This window comes from Eleutherodactylus coqui, chromosome 10 (genome assembly GCF_035609145.1).
Source record: "Eleutherodactylus coqui strain aEleCoq1 chromosome 10, aEleCoq1.hap1, whole genome shotgun sequence".
Taxonomy (NCBI): Eukaryota; Metazoa; Chordata; class Amphibia; order Anura; family Eleutherodactylidae; genus Eleutherodactylus; species Eleutherodactylus coqui.
The window spans coordinates 46001028-46020892 of record NC_089846.1 but is presented as its reverse complement, the minus strand read 5'-3'; the positions used below and the strand labels follow the sequence as shown (position 1 = coordinate 46020892).

Below are 19865 nucleotides of genomic sequence, written 5' to 3'. Positions count from 1 at the left end.
TGGGTACTCATTTTACCAACCTCGAAAGAATGAAAAGCTGAACCACGCATTGAACCACGGATTGAACCCGCAACCTTCAGGTTGTGAGTGAGAGCTTAGGACTGCATTTCTGCTGCCTTAGCACTCTGTTCCACACGAGGCGTGGGTAATAATTTCCTCCAAATGTTTGTTCCCAGGACTGGAGGGACACTTTAAGCTTTCCACCTTAGCTTTAGATAGAGTTTTATGCTACCATACCTCACTGACCTTGAAATGGCGGAACCCCAGTATTGTGTCAAGCATTGGATGATCCTCATATATTCATCTTAATATATAAGACATATATTCTAAGAAATAATGTTTTGCATAATGACTTCAGTACACATTATATGTTGGTCCTGAAAGTTTTCAGAGTCGTTAGACTAGTTAGAGTTGTATGAACCTCTCTTGCTCTCCTATGAATAGAAAAGTTTAATATCCTGTTCTATTGTATTTTTTGTCCAGGGCCGGCCAAGTGACTACCACCTGTGGGTGATGTCTGCAAAGGATGAGTCTCCATATCCTCTTTTTGGTGAGAGCTTTGCTGAATGTCTGAGAAGGGTGTCTGGGTAGCACATGTTATCTCATAGTACCCTTTGGCTCTAGCGGGCGTCCTTAACATATTCAGTGCAGCATTTATTAGGTTCTTTCTGAAATGATGTGACCTCTTCTACCAGGAAACAATAAATGATTTCTTGATGCGATGTTGTATATCAATAAGAGAGGACATATAGCGAACATATCTCAAAACAAGCATATGGGGAGTTTTAATTGTAGAAACCCCCTAGAATTGTAATTAAGCAAGCTATAAAAAGCAGTACAAAATATATTAATTAATCTATGCACATTATACTTCATCTAAATGGTTCCGTCCAAAATAAAGTCCTCAGTCGTAAGCCTTGAATCTTTTGTGGTTCTTATGTTATCTTCTCTTTGATCAGGTCATGAACACCCTTATAGCATTGCAATGAACAGTCTCAGGGAATCAGTGGATACGCCCAGAGGAAGCAACAATAATCTTCTGCTGGGTACAGACATTGCAGAAGATGTGTGTCTTGAACAGTTCCCTCAGGAAGGACTCTTCCAGTTCATTATTAAAATGAAGCCACAAGTTCCTTTATACATGAGAAGGGGTAAGGATCTACCGAACAAGTAACTCTGACTTCCTCTTAACTCAAGATGCTAAAACCACTGCCATGAAAAAAGTATTCAATCTGTAATAGACGATTAATGTCAATTGTTTCACATCTATTTAGATAGGAATTTCACATTTATTTGTAAAAAATCTTTAAAGCATGCCTGTACTTTTAGAATGATCTGTTATGTTTGTGTACATGAGGAATGTAATCTGGTCATTACAAGACTTGCATACTGAATTGCTCACTAGTTTTTCCCATCTGCAGGCTGTATATTTAATTTTCAGGTAACTTCTCCACCCTCCATAGACGTCTATGGGCAGCATGAGATATCACCCTCCTCCACTTCCTGTTATCCCTCTTGTTAGCTCTCTTACTAGAGATGGACTTGACATGACAGCAGGAGTGGACTGTAAGTTAGAAGGAAGTTAGACTCCTAGTGCCAGTCCTTGACAGTAATTTTTAGCGTTATAGATTAGCAGTAGAGCAAATCACTAAATTTGTTATCACATTGGCTTTCATATTAACACAAGTTGTCTCAAAGTGCAGATGCCTTTATAAGATTTTTCATATTAACACTGTGTTTCCCTGAAAATAAGACCCTGTCTTATATTAATTTTTGTCCCAAAAGAGGTGCTTGGTCTTTCTTTCAAGGAATGTCTTATACTTACCTAGCAGGTGCCTTCCGGGTCCCTCTCGCTGCTCTCTGGCATTCTGACAGGCTTGCCTGCAGTTCTCAGCACCGACAGAACATCACTTGCTGGTAACAGGGTTTGCAAACCCCGCCTCCAGCAAGTGATTGCTCTGATTGGTTGAGCTGCCGAGCTTGAGAACAAATTGAGCCAGCGCTCAATGAACCAATTCATCGAGTGCCGCAGAGATTGGCTGAGCCGCGGAGCTCGAGAACCAATCAGAGCAATCGCTTGCTAGAGGCGGGGTTTTACAAACCCCATTACCAGCAAGCGATGTTCTGTTGGTGCCGAAAACTGCAAGCAAGCCTGCCGGAACGCTTGAGAGCAGCGGGAGGGACTCGGACAGCGCCTGCTAGGTAAGTATTGCTTTTTTTCATGTAGAGTAGCTAGGGCTTATTTTCAGGGTAGGGCATATATTTCAACCCCCTGAAAATCAGGGTGAGGCTTATTCTAGGGGTAGGTCTTACTTTTGGGGAAACAGTAATAATCTTCATTGACATGGCACTAACATATTCTGCAGAGTTTGCTATATTTGTATGAGTTTCAGAATAGACACACTTTGAAGTTTGACTCGGAGTTGAGCTCCAAGTCACAGAGGTGGGCCGCATCGGTCTCTCACTGCCTACATCATTAAGAGTGACAGCTATGTCCCTATACACAAAAGGGGAGAGAGCTGTCACCATTGCAGGCGGGATAGGCCAGTGCGGCCAGCCTCTGTGACTCGGATCTCAGTTCCCAGTCAAACTTCAAAGTATGTTTATTCTGAAACTGCAGAATTCAAAATAAAACATACCAATGTAATGAGCATAACTGTCTCGGGCTCATGCTACTCATTGTTTGGGCAGCATGAACCTGGTGACAGAATCCCTTTAACTTGATATTAAAATTCAAAGAGTATATATAATGCATATCATTATTTCAAAGTAGAATCTGAAATGAGTTTTTCATCATGTATGTTTTATTCTTTATTCAGAATCCCCCCAAAAAATCTACAGAAGAAAGAAGTCACTAATAGACTGGGCTCTGAGACGGACAGGAAGCACCACTTTAAGTACCCCTGTTTCACAGTCGCCTCTTACACCTCGCAAACTGTTTGGTCACTCCTTGTCATCCGTCTGCCCTAATGGCAATCTACCCAAGCCCATAATGGTAAGACAGACTGACTATATATGCTTTAGACAGTTGTATGGCATAAGTATAAGGGCGGACTTACACGAGTGCCTTTGCGCGTAAAATGCAGAGAATGGATCCCATTGATTTCAATGGGTTAATTTTCGTTCTTCGATTTTGTGCGCAAATTCTGCACACACACAAAAAAACGCAGCCTGCTTTATTTAGGTGAGCATTTATGCACCAAAGGCCCCATAGGAGTCTATGGGGGTGCGTAAATTTGCGCACCCGATACCCATGCAATTGCGCAGGAAAAAGAAAACATCAGGAACTAATTAGGCTAAATAGCCGTTTTACTTGGGGTGTAGCTGTGTCCCACGTCCAAGTGACATGGCCCAGCGAGAGCAAAAAGTACAGTAATATACGCAAAACAGTGTGCTACCATATGCCCATGTGAAGCTGCCCTAAGGGTATTGGCTACTGGCTGTTTAACGGAGATTTTGCAAGCATGGAAGGCCTCATGCACATGTCGAAGTCATGTGCATGGCGCTTGTGTGGCGGCTTTCAAAGTCTCTATAGAAGTTGTGAGCTGGCATATATTTTCTCCAGAGGAGAATATCTCCATTAGGGATACCACCCACTTGCGTTTTTTCAACGCTGCGATATTGCTGCGCTTTTTAACGTGATTGTCAATGGGACTTTCTAATGTTAAAAACGCATCCCAAGTTTGTGCTTTGCGACTTTTGTGCGATGCGTTTTTAACGTTAGAAAGTCCCATTGACATTCACGTTAAAACCGCAGCGATATCACAGCGTTAAAAAAACGCAAGTGGGTAAGAGCCCTTATAGTGGTTAAATAGGACGTCTGGGTTAGAAACTCATTTTGAAATAGGGAACTTTGAAGTGACGAGGATTTCCTGTTCAGGACCGCCACCTTTTCCCCAGGGCAGAACACAGCTACAAGAGAATCCCATGCTCAGAAGGACCCAAAATCATGCCCATGCATCTAAGGGGTTGTACGCATTACAGCCCATATGCTCTGCCAGCAGAGACCACATATGGGCTCCGTATGGAACAGCGCATGCCCATGAATTATGCTATCACGGACATGCGTAGTGTAATTTTTTTTTAATTCTCCACTCTGTTCAGAGCAGGGATGCATACGGAACTGTTGCCCATACACAATGCATTTTTATGGACAGCGTATCATACGCTGCCCATACTAGGGCTGCATATCATCCACAGAGAAATAGCGCATGCTGCAATGTATTTCTCCTGTGTATCGATACGCAGTGCCCACATGCAGGTGTGCATGGGAGTATGAAAGTCAATTGACTCCATTCACCGCATGTTACGCAAGGGATATACATGTGCATAATATGCAGTGACAATACACCCATGTGAATGAGCCCTTACTGGGTAATAATTAGGGATATCATAATGTATTTGCAAAAGTATATTAATGTTTTTAGATTCAAAAAAACATCACACCTAAAAAGAATTTAAAGATCTGAAACTGGGACCCCAACTATGAAGCTTCATTGATAGTATTGGTTTGCTATATGCGGAAGAGAGACTTTATTGGCCCCCTAGATCTCCTGGGCCCAGATGCGACTGCACCCCCTATACCCTGGTCGCCTGAAAATAAAACTTACCCTGAAAATAAGCCCTAGCATGATTTTTAAATAGTGTCTAGACAGCTCTACATGTAAAAAAGAAATATTTTTTTAATATAAGACCCTGTCTTATTTTGGGGGAAACATGGTAGTTACGCTCATAGATAAGACTACGTATATGTCTCATTGTTACTCTTAAACCTCTAGGATATGCTTCTACTATTATATGAAGAAGGACCGAACACTAGGGGTATTTTCAGGCGCTCGGCCAACGCTAAGACATGCAAGGAGCTTAAGGAGAAGTTGATCTCTGGGGATGAAGTCCATATGGACGGGGAATCTGTCTTTGTAGCAGCTGCAGTGATCACGGTACGTAACTAAAACATTTTCCAGTGTAAGAACAATAGGTGTTCTGTGTATGTCAACGCGCCAAGGAAAATAAACTCAAGGGTATGTTACGGAGATACTTTACAGAATACCACAGTCATCCAACCAAATGCATGGGGTGCAAACAGATAAACATCCCTCTCCTGGTCCTGTAGTCAGAGAAAATTCTGTATGTAGAAATATTTATTTGTTCCTTTATCTGAGTTATATAGAAAGTGAAACACGGCGGTGATTATGGTTACAACATGATCTCTAAGCATAAAATATGAAAGATCACGAATACGGTCATTTTTATGTATCTTTCCATAATGTACTGATGAAGATTTTGGCATTTCAGAGACCATCATTTACACCTCATAAAATGCACCCTGGTTACCTTTCTATTTCTAGAACTAGATCAAATGAATACATAGAAATTGGGACCAGAAATGACCTCCCATAGGATGCTTTTACACACATTTTTGGAATAATGTTGTAGTTTTTGTTGCAGTTTTTTAGCTGAAGCCATAAGCAAATTCAAAAGAAATGGGAAATATAAAGGAATGACTCATAGTACTTCTTCCATCTATATCCGTTCCTGGCTTCAAAAAACACTCTGTGTGTAAAACCACCCTTAGGGCTCTTTCACACAGGCGCTGCGATTTTCGTCCGCCCACATTGTGGCTGAAAATCGCATGAATGAGAGTCAGCCGCGACCAAATCGTGGCTGCATCTCACATCCTCTTGCCAATTCAGACGCCTGGGAATACCGCCAGCTCGGGGGAAAAAGTTCAGCAAAGGGAGGGGCGGGAGTTTAGAAGAGCTAGAGCACTAAACTCTCTCCCCCTCTCCGCCCAATGCTGGCTGCCGGCAAGGGGAGGGGGCAGGATGGAGCAGGAGCTTAGTAGAGTTAGTCGTGCTAAGCTCCCCCACCCTCAGTTCCCAGCCTATGGGAGCTGCGGGGAAGGGGCAGGGTAGGGTCTTAAGCAACACGAGCCGCTGCTAAAAATTCCTCCCCCTTCCCTTTCCTGACAGCTCTTATAGGCTCCCATTGAAGTATATGGGAACAGCCAGAATATTCCAGCAAAAGATAGGACAAGTCCTATCTTTTCCGGCCAGCCAGAATACGCACCGTATGCGCTGTCTTTTCTGGCCAGACGATTTTACGCACCGGAAAATCACCATTTGAACAAATATATTGGAATCCAGTGCATGTGATGGTCGTGATTTTCGGTAGAATTTTCGGTAAAATCGCGACGATAAAACGCCTGTGTGAAACTAGCCTAAGGATGACACCATAGGCATAATATATTGCAAAACAGAAGTTTTAGCAATTTATTTTACAAGCAATAGCGTGTTAAAGTGCTACTAGGCAACTGAAATGTTTTTTTTAAAAATCAACACAGTTTTCAAAAATATAACACAATAAAACTCCCCCCCCTCTCCTATTTAACATGCAAAAAATATAACCAATAAAAAACATAACTGATATCGCCACAGCTGTAAATGTGCAAACTATGAAAATATCAGTTTTTATCCTGCATGGCAAATGCTGTAAAAAAAAAAAAATCACAATCCCAGGATTGATTGTTTTTTTTGTCATCTTGCCTTAAAAAAAAATGGAGTAAAAAGTGATCAAAAAGTCATATGTACCCAAAATCATACCAATAAAAACTACTGCTTATCCTGTAAAAAAAAAAAAAAACAACCACCAGCACAGCTCAGTCATCAGAAAAATCTAAAAGCTATGGGTGTCAGGATACGGTGACACAGAGCAAGTTTTTAAAAGTTTTTTTAACAATAACAAAACATAACACAAACTACCGTACATAACAGCTATATAAATTTGGTATTATCCTAATTGCACTGGCCTGTAGAAAAATTAATGAATTCTAATTTAAAAAAGCTATTTATTTTAACATCTAACTTGATTATGCTTCTCCGAAGTGAATTTCACCAAATAGCGGTAATCAGGGTTATAAACGTATGTTACATAAGATTATATGATTACACTGTCTTTCATCTTATACATATGTCTGATTACCTCTCACCTGAAGAACTGACCATCAAACTACATGTATATTTGATTTAGGATTTTCTACGCAATATTCCTGACAGTGTTCTATCCTCAGACATGCACGGGCTTTGGATGGAGGTTACAGAAATTGAGGAAGCGGAATATAAGATTAAAGTCATAAAAAGGTCAGTCTATCATGAGACCATGTGTTTACTGTTATGTTTTCTTGCTTCCCCAATTAACTTACATTTCCCATATTCTACTTATCCAGATCATATGAAAGGAAGTGACTCTAAGGGTGCTACATAAGGTCTTTACGTTTAAAGTGATAGTCGGGGTTTTAAAAAATCACTAGTAATCACCCGTAAGTTGTCGAAAGTTCTGTTGAGCTGCTTGATTGTTGACTTCTATGGTTGCTATTACAAATATAAAAATAATTGTGAGAGGCCATCAGTTAATATTGGATGAGTAGTGCCCATGGATGCCAGCTCCACCCCACAGACTCATTCGGAGATTAGGAAAAACTGCTTATGGTCCTTTTACATGGGGCGAATGTTGGAAACTTCAGTGTCCGACAGTCATCCCAACCACCGGCATAACTATAGGGGATGTGGTTGCACCCAGGCCCAGGAGCCTTAGGGGGCCCATAAGGCCTCTCTTCTCAATATAGGGAGCCCAGTACTATGAATAAAGCATTATAGTTAGGGGCCCTGTTACAGATTTTGCATTGGGGCCTAGAAGCTTCAAGTTTCGCAGATCTGATCCCAATGATAATCGCTCCTGTGCACACAGGAGAAAAAATCACTCAGTAAATGGAGCCTCACAGTAAACAGGCAGTTATTAATAGATGGAAGACTGTCTATTTACACAGGTCCATCGCCATTTAATTCTTATGCCTGCTCGATCCAAATGATGAACAAATTATAATTCGCCACTCATTGGCTACCGGCTTTTACCCTGAATGATTATTATTCAGGTTTCTGCTATCCAGCAAGAATCTGAATGATATTATTCAGAGTCAAAGGGCTCGTATACTCATTCTCACCTAATTAAAATTTAATGAAAAACAACCAAACAGGACAAAAGAAAATTGTAGACAGTATTCAAAGAGGTTTTCCTATTGGAAGAGCCCATCCTCATATGAGAGCCAGTGAATAGCTGGGGCTGGAGTGGGTTTAGCGGCTGAGCCTACTGGCAACTAGCGATTATCGGGAAATAAGAAGATACAAATATTATACTGTGTCCATTTAGATAAATAGGAAGGCTCGTAAATACATGGTTGTTCCAAGTCTGCCAAAACAGGCCCTGCTCTTTCTAGTGGTCCTCTACTCTCTACTAGGGTTGATGACTATCCAAATAGTGCTCCTTTCTTTGATGCAAAGCTAAGGACATGCTGCCCTCCCCAGTTCTTACTTGTCAACTACACTTACAAAGTTTTTCATAATTTCCATGCCCAAGGACATTCACAGTAATTAGATAAATAGATAAAAAAAATAATTGCAAAAGAAATCTGAAAACCCATGACCAAACCCAGTGGTAGACAGTGGTTTCCGCAAAAGCAAGGGAGATCCTCCTTGGCAAAGCGAAAGCCAGAGCAGCCATGTATATGAGGATACGGGGACATAAAAACATGACTGTAATAGTATTTTTATCAAGAAGAGCAAAGTCTTCCAAGTTGTCATTTCTCCTAATTATGAAAAAAATCCTAACTTCCTATTTCCCATTAATAGGATGCTAATAGAGATGAGCGAGTATACTCGCTAAAGGCAATTGCTCGAGCGAGCATTGCCTTTAGCGAGTACCTGCCCGCTCGAGACTGAAGGTTCGGGTGCCGGCGGCGGGCAGGGAGCTGCGGGGCAGAGCAGGGAGGGGAAATCTCTCTCTCCCTCTCTCCCCCCCAGCTCCCTCCTGCTGACAGCCGCTACTCACCGCTCCCCCGTGCCGGCACCCGAACCTTTCATCTAGAGCGGGCAGGTACTCGCTAAAGGCAATGCTCGCTCGAGCAATTGCCTTTACCGAGTATACTCGCTCATCTCTAGATGCTAATAAATTATATGCCTACTAGTAATGTTTTAGAAATAAGGACCGGATTTAAGCTTATTTAACTGAAATGATGCAGTCTTCTTTTTTAGCTTGATGGACCAGCTTCCAGAGGCAAATTTTATTTTGCTGCAGCACTTGTTTGCTGTACTGAATCACATAGAAAAGCACTCTGAAGAGAATCAGATGACGGCTTCCAACCTTGCTGTCTGCATAGCTCCAAATATGTTATGGCTTCCTTCTGTCAGCGACCCAGAAGAAGAGAGCAAGTCAACAAAAAAGGTAAAGGTAGAACCACAGATTCATTTAATGGAATGCACGTGGCAAAAAGATATTGGGGGAGATTTATTAAGGTTAGCATTTCCTGCGCCAGACTTATTCTAAAGTGAGCTGGAGAAAAATTGCAAAAATATTAAATGCCCCATGCCTCTTTATAAATGTTTTGCTGTCCATGCGGCATAAATTCAAATCCACGCAAGCCACGAACTGGCATAGATTTTGTGTTATAAGGTATGCCATGTTCTGGAACAGATTATAGTAAATGTGTGGGGCTGCAGAAGTCCCGCCCCCCTCAGCCAAGCCCTGCCCCAGTTTTTTTTACTAAATTGGAGGGGTAGCAAGAAAAGTATCAAAAAGAGGTCACATATTATTGCTCAACTGTGCTGCCGCCATAATTTACAACTTTGTTATGCCATAATTATGCACCATCCATAATTAATAATTGTTCAGAATCATAACTTGCCATTTCAGTAGAAAAATAAATAGCTTTCTAAAATGAAAGCATAGATAGGACCCCTTTCCATCATACATAGGGTTATATACATCCTACCTTAAGATGTCTATAGCTGTCCACAGCATGTTCTGTATATGGAGCTGGCTTGGAAGCCGAACCCATTTCATACACGGTGGGTATCAGATGCCGTTAACAGCCAAAACTCACCTGTAACAGCCAGGATAAGAGATAATGCTGATTGTGGCTGTTAACACCTTTGATGCCAACATCAGTTCTGACAGAGGCATTCAAATATCTTGATCAATCAGAATTTAAATGCACAAATGGCCCCTCTGCGATAAGATCATAAGGATGCCATCCAGGTGTCATGGCAGCCTGGGGCCTTGTGAAACCTCCTAGGACTGCCATGATTGTTTGGCTATTATCAATGTGCTTTTGACATGTCTTTAATATAGTTAAAGTACAGTATAATGCAATACTACAGTATTGCATCACATTGTATAAGTGATCACACAATTGCAAGTTCAGGTCCTTTATGAGGGCTGATAGAAAAAAGTAAAAATAAGTAGAATAATGATGTGTTTATTATAAAAATAAATAATATTAAAAGTACAAAAAACTTTTTTCCAGTTATCACATCTTCTAATTAAAAAAATGTAAAAAAAAATCTATAAATTCGTATTACTGCATCTATAAAGGTCCAATTTATTAAAATATCACCTTATTAATCCTGCATGATTAACTCCATCAGAAAAAAAAAACGCAAAGGCAGAATTGCGCAGTTTTGGTCACTCCATCTTTAAGAAAAAAATTGAACAAAAAGCAATCAAAAAGTCCTATGTCCCTCAAAATTGTACCAATGCAAATTATAGGTCACCCCGCAACAAATGAGCCCTCACACAGTTCCATCAGCAGAAGAAAAAAAATGTGGGGGGGTCAAAATATGCTGACAAGTATTTTTTTTCTTAAATTACTGTATAAAAAAATATATAAATTTGGTATGAAAAAAACGATTACAAAAAATCCTGTGCTCACAGGACAGCTTTAAGACAATATCTTGGGTTTTCCCAAAGAATTATCACTTGGGAAATAACTGACACTTACTTCGAAGGAGGGGGGTATGGTACCACAGAAGCCTCCTCCTAGTGTCAACACTTCATGTAGCAATAGTGGTCATGCTGCGGTATTCCAACCAGCATTGGATGGAGAAAACTTTTTTAATGTTCACAGACAGAGGTAATGTGTTTCGGTGCAAAAACGCACCTTTTTCAGGTCCTGGTCGGAATACCGCGGCATGACCACTATTGCTACATGAAGTGTTGACACTAGGAGGGGGCTTCTGTAGTACCATATCCTCCTCCTTCAAAGTAAGTGTCAGTTATTTCCCAAGTGATAATTCTTGGAGAAAACCTGATATTTTGTGTTAAAGCTATCCTATGAGCATGGAACTTTTTGTAATAGTTTTTTTTCATATTCTATATGCCGGGGAATCTTACCCTCTGTTAGGCCCCCCATAATCCCTGCAGGTCTCTCCTAACTAAGCGGATGCCTCAAGCATAGGAACTAGCTGACCACCACCTATCCATAGGATCACAGGTGAGGTGCCTGGTTGCCCCACAGGGCCTAGGTGTCCACACCAGGTGAGCCCAAATTTCCATCTCGGAGGCGTTCTCCCACACACTACTCTATATAAATTTGGTATTGCTGTCATCGCACTGGCCCACAGAATAAAGTCAACTTGTCATTTTTTGCTGCACCATGAATGCTGTAAAAATTTAAAAAATTTAAAATATTGCAATTGCAGTTTTCTCCCATTTTGCCTGCCATTTTTAAAAGTCTACCAAAACATTATATGATACATTAAATGATACACTTAAATACTACAACTTGTCCCCCCCCCCCCCAACAAAAAACAAAAAAACAAGCCCTTCTGTAGATATGTCACCCAAAAAATAGAAAAGTTATGATTTTTTGAAAGTGGGAATACCAGAACTGTGGAATGGGACGCCAGTGCATCAATGACCCTTGGTCATGAAAAGGTTAAGTTACTTGCCACATTCCCAGCATCACTGCGTCATTACACTGAAAAAACAGTAAACAGCTAGTAATAAATCAGATGCTGCCAGAGAACAGCCGGCTTTAACCAACGTTTAAACACAAGACTTGGTCTAGGACCTCAGTGTGGGAAACTTACATTTTTTTATTTATTTTTCTAATACCTGTGATTTTAATATGGAAAAAGGAAATTTATGAAATCTGAAGTTTACTTGGTTGTTATCAGCAGGCCAGTTCTGTGTTTATTCTGACCTTACGCTTGATATGTATATTTTCTGTCTTGCATTCCAAGCATCCTAATTATAGAAATATTTCCTTCACTGATGGAAAGAAATAGTAAATGTACTGAGGACTCGTATTGTGTGGAGCTGGGGCTGCTGGCTGGGGTCCACTTTGAGCTGTACACTGTATATTTGGCACGTCTGAACACTTTGTTCCTTTTTTGCGGATTTCCTTAATATCAAACACTTTGACTCATTAAAATATAATTTTTATTACACCAAGTCAATGCAAAAATAGCGCAAAGAATGTTGAAAAAACGGTTAAGAGGAAACGTCAAGAGGAAAGCAGGTTTCTACACCGACATAGAAGGGGGTTCTTTACTGTAAGAGCAGTGAGACTATGAAACTCTCTGCCATAAAAGGTGGTGATGGCAAATTAAATAAGAGTTTAAGAGGGGCCTGGAGTTGGGAAGAATTTTTTTTCCTTAAATGTGGAAAATTGGCTTCTACCTCATTGGTGTTTTTTTTTTTGCCTTCCTCTGGATCAACATCAGGAAGGTGGGGATGGAGGATGGCTGAACTGGATAGACATATGTCTTTTTTCAGCCTACTATGTTACAAAGGTAGAACAAAGTTTTCTAGGTAGTATTCTAGCTAAACAGTGGTTTGTCCTTTCAGGTGGCTCTTCTGGTACAGTTCTTGATAGAAAATTATGAGCTCATTTTTGGACAAGATGCTTCATCCCTCTTCAGCAAACACAGAACACAAGAATCAGGCAGCACAGATGACTTGTCAGGTAAATTGTTGGTAGAAATACTTTAATACTTAACTAATGGCTGAAAAAATATCATCTGAATGTGTCCCCTTTAGGTCATATGGGCATAAAGAGCAGGGTCTCCAATTAGTACTCCCTCTATTATCTAAATTGGAGAACAATTCTTTACTGATTTACAGTTGTCAGAGCTCCTTTTTTATGTTTCAGTACCTCAGATCTTCGGCTTCTATACACAGATAAAGTACTTCCAAGTTATTAATTAAATATTAAACCTGTTAGTACTAATTGAAGGCTCTTTGCCATATACTTTATTAGGAGACTGTGCCTCCCTTCAGTTATAATTCCTGCCAAACCTCTTTACTGCCCGCTGTAAATAACTTGCATAGAATTTGGTTACACCTTCTACAAGTTGTGATCAGCCTTCAGAGGGTGGCATAGTCCCTTAATAAAGTATATGGCAAAGAGCCTGGGGTGTCCACATCTGGACGGTTGAGGATAGACAAAAGGAATAGTCCACAGAACTCTTTAAAGTAATTCACATAAGTATATCAGGCTGATGCTAATTTACCTATGCCCTACGAATTCACTGAGGCCCCAAAGGTATGTAATAAGGTGACAGCATCAAATGGGTTTGTCAAAAAAAGTGTTATGGCTCCATAGAAAAATGCAACGTTTCGTCCTTAGCAGGCCTTTGTCAAGCATGCTTGACTAACACCTACAGTACCAAGATCAAAAAGTTGCATGTATTTTTAAAGATAAATCTGATAAAACTCTATGGATGCTGTCACATTATTGCCATCCTTAGGATATGTCATCAATAGTTGTTCGGAGTGGTCCGCCTCTTAGGACCCCCGCAGATCAATGTACAAAGAAGGAAACAGACGGCACCATTCACTTTGCCTGGGTTGATAAGGCAGATACTAAATTCAAAAATTAAATAATTAAAAAAATCGGTACTGAGTATCAGACGTTCACTTTGAGTACTGGTTCAAACACCATTTTGTCACAACTATTGTCTGTGTGAGTCTTGATATACAAATGTAGCAGAATATTAATGTTGAGATTCAATGCATTATAACTAGAGATGAGCGATCATACTCGCTAAGTACAATTGCTCGAGCGAGCATTGTCCTTAGCGAGTACCTGCCCGCTCGGAAGAAAAGGTTCGGGTGCCGGCGGGGGGCGGGGGAGAGCAGGGCAGATCTCTCTCTCCCTCTCTCCCCCCCAACTCCTCCCTGCTCACTCCCGCAACTCACTGCTCACCCGCGCCGGCACCCGAACCTTTTCTTCCGAGCGGGCAGGTACTCGCTAAGGGGCAATGCTCGCTCGAGCAATTGTCCTTAGCGAGTATGCTCGCTCATCTCTAATTATAACCTAACTACAATGTACTATACTGCTGTAAATGGAGTTACCCCGAAGCACCAGTCATGTTAACAATTGTTACAGCTGTATGGTCATGATTTACAGCACACCTTTTTCACTTCACTTCCACTTTTCTGTAGGCTTACATCTTAGCCATGGACAAGATTCCTCAGATGAACTTGAATTTGCATCTGTACAATTGGACAAGTCTGACACGAATCTGTTGAAAGATGAAGATATTTTGTATGATGAGTCTTTGCTATTGGAGGAAAAAGAAGACTGGGATCTGTTTAGCGAAATAGCAGCCTGCTATCAGAGCAAAACAAATATGGACATCCTGGAATGCTATAACAATGACCCACTAAACTGTATAGATTCTGGTTCTGGCTGTTTCTTGAGTTCAGCTAGAGACAGATGCTCTTCAGAACCAAGCGTATGTCTGAGTTCTAGGCTTCCTGCCCAAAACCATGAACCAGTGGCTCGTCAGTCTAGCTGTGATGCCACCATAATACACAATCATATTGATTACATAAATCAACTGAAGCAACTGCAGCTGGAAAGTCAAAAGTTATTAAATCAAGAACGTGGTTCTAGCAAGAAAAACACTCCACGTGCCTTTTGGAGGTCAACTCAGGCAAGCACAATAATGAAGGAAAGTAATACACAAATGATAAATGGCTCCAGCATGTCAAGCTTTTCAAGCCTTTCTTCGACTACCACCTCTCCTTCCGTCTCCTCCTTAAGCTCTTTGGATAGTGCCTTTTCTTACTGCTCAGAGTCCTCTGTATTCAGTCCCACTGATGTCACATCTCTACCTTTTATGTTCGGGACATCCGCCAGATTGCACACACTCTCCCCAGAAATCACCAAAAAGAAATTGAGAGAGTGGCATATACCTATGACTACTCTCTTTGGTGGCAATACTTGCGATCTTGATTCTTGGGATATGCAGTGGGAAATGGATAGTACAGTGAGAGAGAGTGATAAAGCCAATAACGAAACCCTAGTTAATAGTGACATTCGAAGGGTATGTATCGACAAGGAATCAAAACAACATTTCCATTTGCCAGTACAAGCCAAAGAAATGCTAAAAGAATCATTCAGAACCGAAGCTGCTCCAGCAAATGGTCATTGTGTCTACAAAGAAACCTCCGTCAAGCACATTAAGATTAGAAGGCAGGAGCCATCCAATGATGATGGTCTACAGAGTACAAAAAAGACTTTCTTCATGTCTCCTAATATAATGTCAGCAAAAAGTCTAAGTAATCAAAATCTAAACAACGATTCAAATAGTCCAACTTCCCAAAGCACAAAGCTCCAAATTCCACAGACTATGTTCTATGGTCAAAACACACCATTGGTGCTGCATTCTGTGTCTAGGAAGCAGCATCCAGAAGTAGAGATGCCTTGCTGGCAGACACAACTCAAACATGTTATCAACAGGTGCTCTCCAGTTGAGACAATAGCCGAAAAGACATTTGAGGAGCTTTCTGCAGTTGCCATAGATAATGATGTCATAAATAAAGAGCACAAGTTAAAAGAACCACAAACAGTGACTACCAAGGACAACGCGCATGATAAAAGTTACAATAAGACCATAACCTCCTTCAGCCAGAGTATCCGTGTAAGATTGCCATCTTCTGTGAAGAATACTGTGAGGGATTATTTCAAGCATACTGATGCTAAGTCTTTGGGTTCTTCCCAAGTGGTGACTGCCGAAAGTGATCTGATTCAGAAAAAAACTGAGGATTGTAAATCACAAGGTACAGAGGACTCCAGGGGAACACAAGAGGACAGCTGTTTGGTAGAGGAATCTTTTGTCTGAAACGGTTGACAAAAAGAAATGACTTTTTGTTGTGTAATGTCGAAAATATTAGTGCCAAAGAAGATACTGTACAAAGACTAAGATGTGCACAATTCAGCTTGTAGGTCGAGTACCAGGTTTACTGTACATAGTATTCTGTTTAGAGTGTGGAGAATGTATTATATTTTTATTACTAGAAGATGATTTTATATTATTAACGTTCCTTATTCCATGTTTCAAAGGGACAACAATAGTAACTTTTTCTACTATCACTATCACAGACTGAAGTCTTCTTACAGGTGGCATAAGACATTTTAGAAATGGGCAAAACATCAGTTAGACTATTATTTGGCTCAACTGATAAGAACCCAAATCCTCCAGCAATTGCTTTACAAATATTTAATTAGTTTAATTATCTTCTAATAAGGATATGGCCACATGGATACTGTTCAGTGGCCCATTGAGTTGTAGGAACTGAAGTGCCGCTGTGTAGTGTTCAATGTGATTCAATATGTTGGAGCAGAGGCGTAACTTGAAGCTCCTCGGCCCCAAATGCAAAAGCTGTAACAGGGTCCCCAATTATAATGCATTCTTCATCATACTGGGCTCCCTATATGGATAAGAGGCCTTATGGGCCCCCTAAGGCTCCTGGGCCCGGGTGCAACTGCATCCCTGCATCCTCTATAGTTACGCCAGTGTGCTGGAGATATTCTCCCCGAGAAGCAATTCTTCCAATGGCACATACCACAGTTTTAATTTTATGTTGGATTCTTATGAGGTCCAAGAAAAAAAAAGAAATCTCTATATCCCAATATATGGAACAATGGTATATCAGACTGCCAACCTGTTTTAAGGGAGTTTTCCAGCTCTAAATAATTGATGACCTTTCCTCAGGCCGTTCAGCGGAAGTCTCCTACCTGTTACTCCTGGCAATTGACTGTTTCATGGGCCGCTGTCGTGTTGTACTAAGCAGGAAGTAGATAGCTCTGTAGATTTGCAGTGGCCTGCCATGGTATTGCAAGCTCAGCTCTTAATAAAGCGAATGAATAGGTCATCGATTAGTTAGCACTGGAAACCCACTTTAAATGCATAGTGACTGTAACAGAATAAAGATCCTGATGAGACTGTGAAGCAACTGGCAATTTGTGAGCATTAGTACTGTACATTAGGAAGGAATAATGACTGTAGTATAATTGGAAAGAAATGAATGTTGACAATGGTTTGTGGACGTGATTAGAAAGCTGCGCTAAAGAGTGATTTTTCATAGAGTGTTGAGGTCTTAGCATGTGAGACATATAGTATTGAAAACTGGAGTTTTGTTGTTGGGATATGGAGTTGTCTGAAAAGCAGTAAAGAATTATACCAAATTCTTGACAATTTTTGAGATTAGTGATCACCGAGCATACTCGCTAAGGGCAATTGCTCGAGCGAGCATTGCCCTTAGTGAGTACCTGCCCACTCGAGAGAAAAGGTTCGGCTGCCGGCGGCGGGCGGGGAGCGGCGGGGGAGAGCAGGGAGGAACGGAGGGGGGATCTCTCTCTCCCTCTCTCCCCCCCCCCCCCCCCCCGCTCCCCCTGCTCACTGCCGCAACTCACCTGTCACCCGCGCTGGCAGACGAACCTTTTCTCTTGAGCGGGCAGGTACTCGCTAAGGGCAATGCTCGCTCAAGCAATTGCCCTTAGCGAGTATGCTCGCTCATCTCTTTTTGAGATGCAACTTTGTGAACCACTTAATGTATTCAAAATCAAACATGCCATTTACGGTACATGATAATAATGTTAGTAAACCGTGTTCAGAATGGTGCATCTTATATTTTGTCAAAAATCCCTAAGCTAATGGGAAATGTTGAATAACTCAGTCAAAGCCTGTTTCAAGTCGAAATTTGCTAAAAGTTCAGTTTGTCAGGAACCCTAACCTTAGCCGGTTTGTCTCTTCTGAGCTTGCTAAAAGAAGAAGGAAAAAAGATGGAATAAGAAGAAAAAAGGAGAAGAAGGAAAGAGAAAGACAAGAAGGGGTAAAAAAGAATTAAAAATAATGTTTCCTTCCTTTTCTTATTTTTCTTCTTTTTCCTCTTTCCTTATCCTTCTTTTTTGTCCTACTTCCTTTTTTTAATTCATTAGCTTTGCTTTAAAACAGTTCAGAATTACCTAAATACACTCCTAAGTGACCCAAGAGTGTTATCTATGGCTTTACAGCTCCTAGATAGTGTTCTACACTGGTTTTAGTGATATTGGGGATGTTTCAGTTCAGTTCGGTTTGAACTAATTCAGCCTCAACTGGACTTTTCACCTAAATTCATCAAACCAGAAGAACCAAACTTTTCAAAAGTTCACTCATTATTACTGATGGGCTAAAGCTAATGGAATGGTGGCAACTAGAGGCAACAAAGAGATTTGTCATTATAAAATAATCTCATTGAAATCAATAGGGTCTCTAGTAAAAACAACTCTTGAAAATCAACTAATAGTTGAATTACAGCTTTGTTTTGTACTGAGCCATAAACAGGACTCCCTTCTTCTAGGGGAGAATATCTTCAAACACACAAAGTCTGACATAGCCTGTAACATAACACAGTAACATAGTATGTGAGGCTAATTGAAGACAATGTCCATCTAGTTCAGCCTGTTTCAACCCCCCCCCCCCTTCCTTGTTGATCCAGAGGAAGGTAAAAAAAAAAACTGAGGCAGAAGCCAATTTAGCCCATTTGGGAGAAAAAATTCCTTCCAACTCCATAATGGCAGTCATAACAGTGCTTGGAGACAGTATGGCTACTAAGGAGCAGTGAAGATCACGTGTGTAAGGCTCTGCCATGTGCATGAGCCCTTAATCAGAATTACCGTAATTGACTATGTTCAAGTATATGATTTCAATTTGTCAAATTACTGGTTGAATTTAATAAGAGACAGACAATACTTGATGAGTTACTGGCACTGTCGATCTTAGTAGTTGGTTAAGAAATGTTAGCACAATTTTGTGGTCACATTATGAGCCAAGAGTAAGTGGTATGTAAGTATCAGACATGGAAGACAAGACTGTGACATGCTGTGAAATTAGCGCAGTTAACTTATTGACAATGCAAATGTAATTAGAAGACAGAAAATAAACTGTGATCAAAAGGTTCTAATTGAAAACATGACATAAAGCAAAAATGGCACAAAAATGAAATAATATTAAATCAGAATTTGATTATAAGCATGATAGAAAAAGAAAATAGGTGGAGCATTTTCTGATGTCGCTATCCAGATTAAAAAAATGTTGCAACTCTCACCCTAGTCAGTAGAGCACACAAGGACAGGCTCACATGGGCAGATTGGATTCACAGCCTCCCGCAACAGATTCCGGCTGTGAGCCTGGCCAGTGACCCTGCGTTTCGCAATAAATTGTATTGCACATGACCGTAGAGGCTTGCAGGTGGTCAAGCGCAGAATGTTTTTCTTTTATAGTTTATTTGCATTTCCCTCACTGTTGCTTAGCGATGACGCGGGTATCTGCAGCCCATATGCAATGTTAAGGGCTGTGGGTTGGACCGCCCCCATGGACATCAATGGAGGTCATCCACACAGATTCAGTGTGACAAAATAGAGCATGCTGTGATTTTTCTTCCATTTGCAGAATACGCAATTTATATCCGTGAGTGTAAGCGAAGAAACGAAAATGCACGTCTTTCAATGCCCATGTTTTACCGTGGATCTTCCGTGTGGATAGCAGGGAAGATCCCAAATTCGGAAGATGCAAATTCGCCCATGTGAGCCCGGCATAATGCTTCCTGTTTTCTGTAGCTCACTTTACAGCATTGCTATGTATGCTGGGACAGGATGATCATTTAGCCCATTACCTAATTTCAGAAGTCCTCTATTGTGCCACTGTAGGCCTTGATAAGGGGCTAACCATGCTGTTTTGTGCACCCTCTGTTTAGTGTAC

General features: G+C 40.9%; 1 protein-coding gene across 1 annotated transcript in view; it reads left to right on the top strand.

Annotated features, from left to right (window-relative positions):
• The window catches only part of LOC136580410 (rho GTPase-activating protein 20-like), an 87928-nt gene extending 70375 nt beyond the window's left edge, over window positions 1-17553 (top strand). Inside the window, exons 8-15 of the mRNA XM_066580970.1 lie at window positions 484-550; window positions 960-1151; window positions 2820-2995; window positions 4779-4940; window positions 7030-7139; window positions 9087-9276; window positions 12682-12799; window positions 14281-17553. Of these exons, the coding sequence (XP_066437067.1) occupies window positions 484-550; window positions 960-1151; window positions 2820-2995; window positions 4779-4940; window positions 7030-7139; window positions 9087-9276; window positions 12682-12799; window positions 14281-15965 (2700 nt within the window). The 3' untranslated portion in view covers window positions 15966-17553. The remainder of the gene's footprint in view (window positions 1-483; window positions 551-959; window positions 1152-2819; window positions 2996-4778; window positions 4941-7029; window positions 7140-9086; window positions 9277-12681; window positions 12800-14280) is intronic.
• Window positions 17554-19865: the final 2312 nt, after the last annotated feature.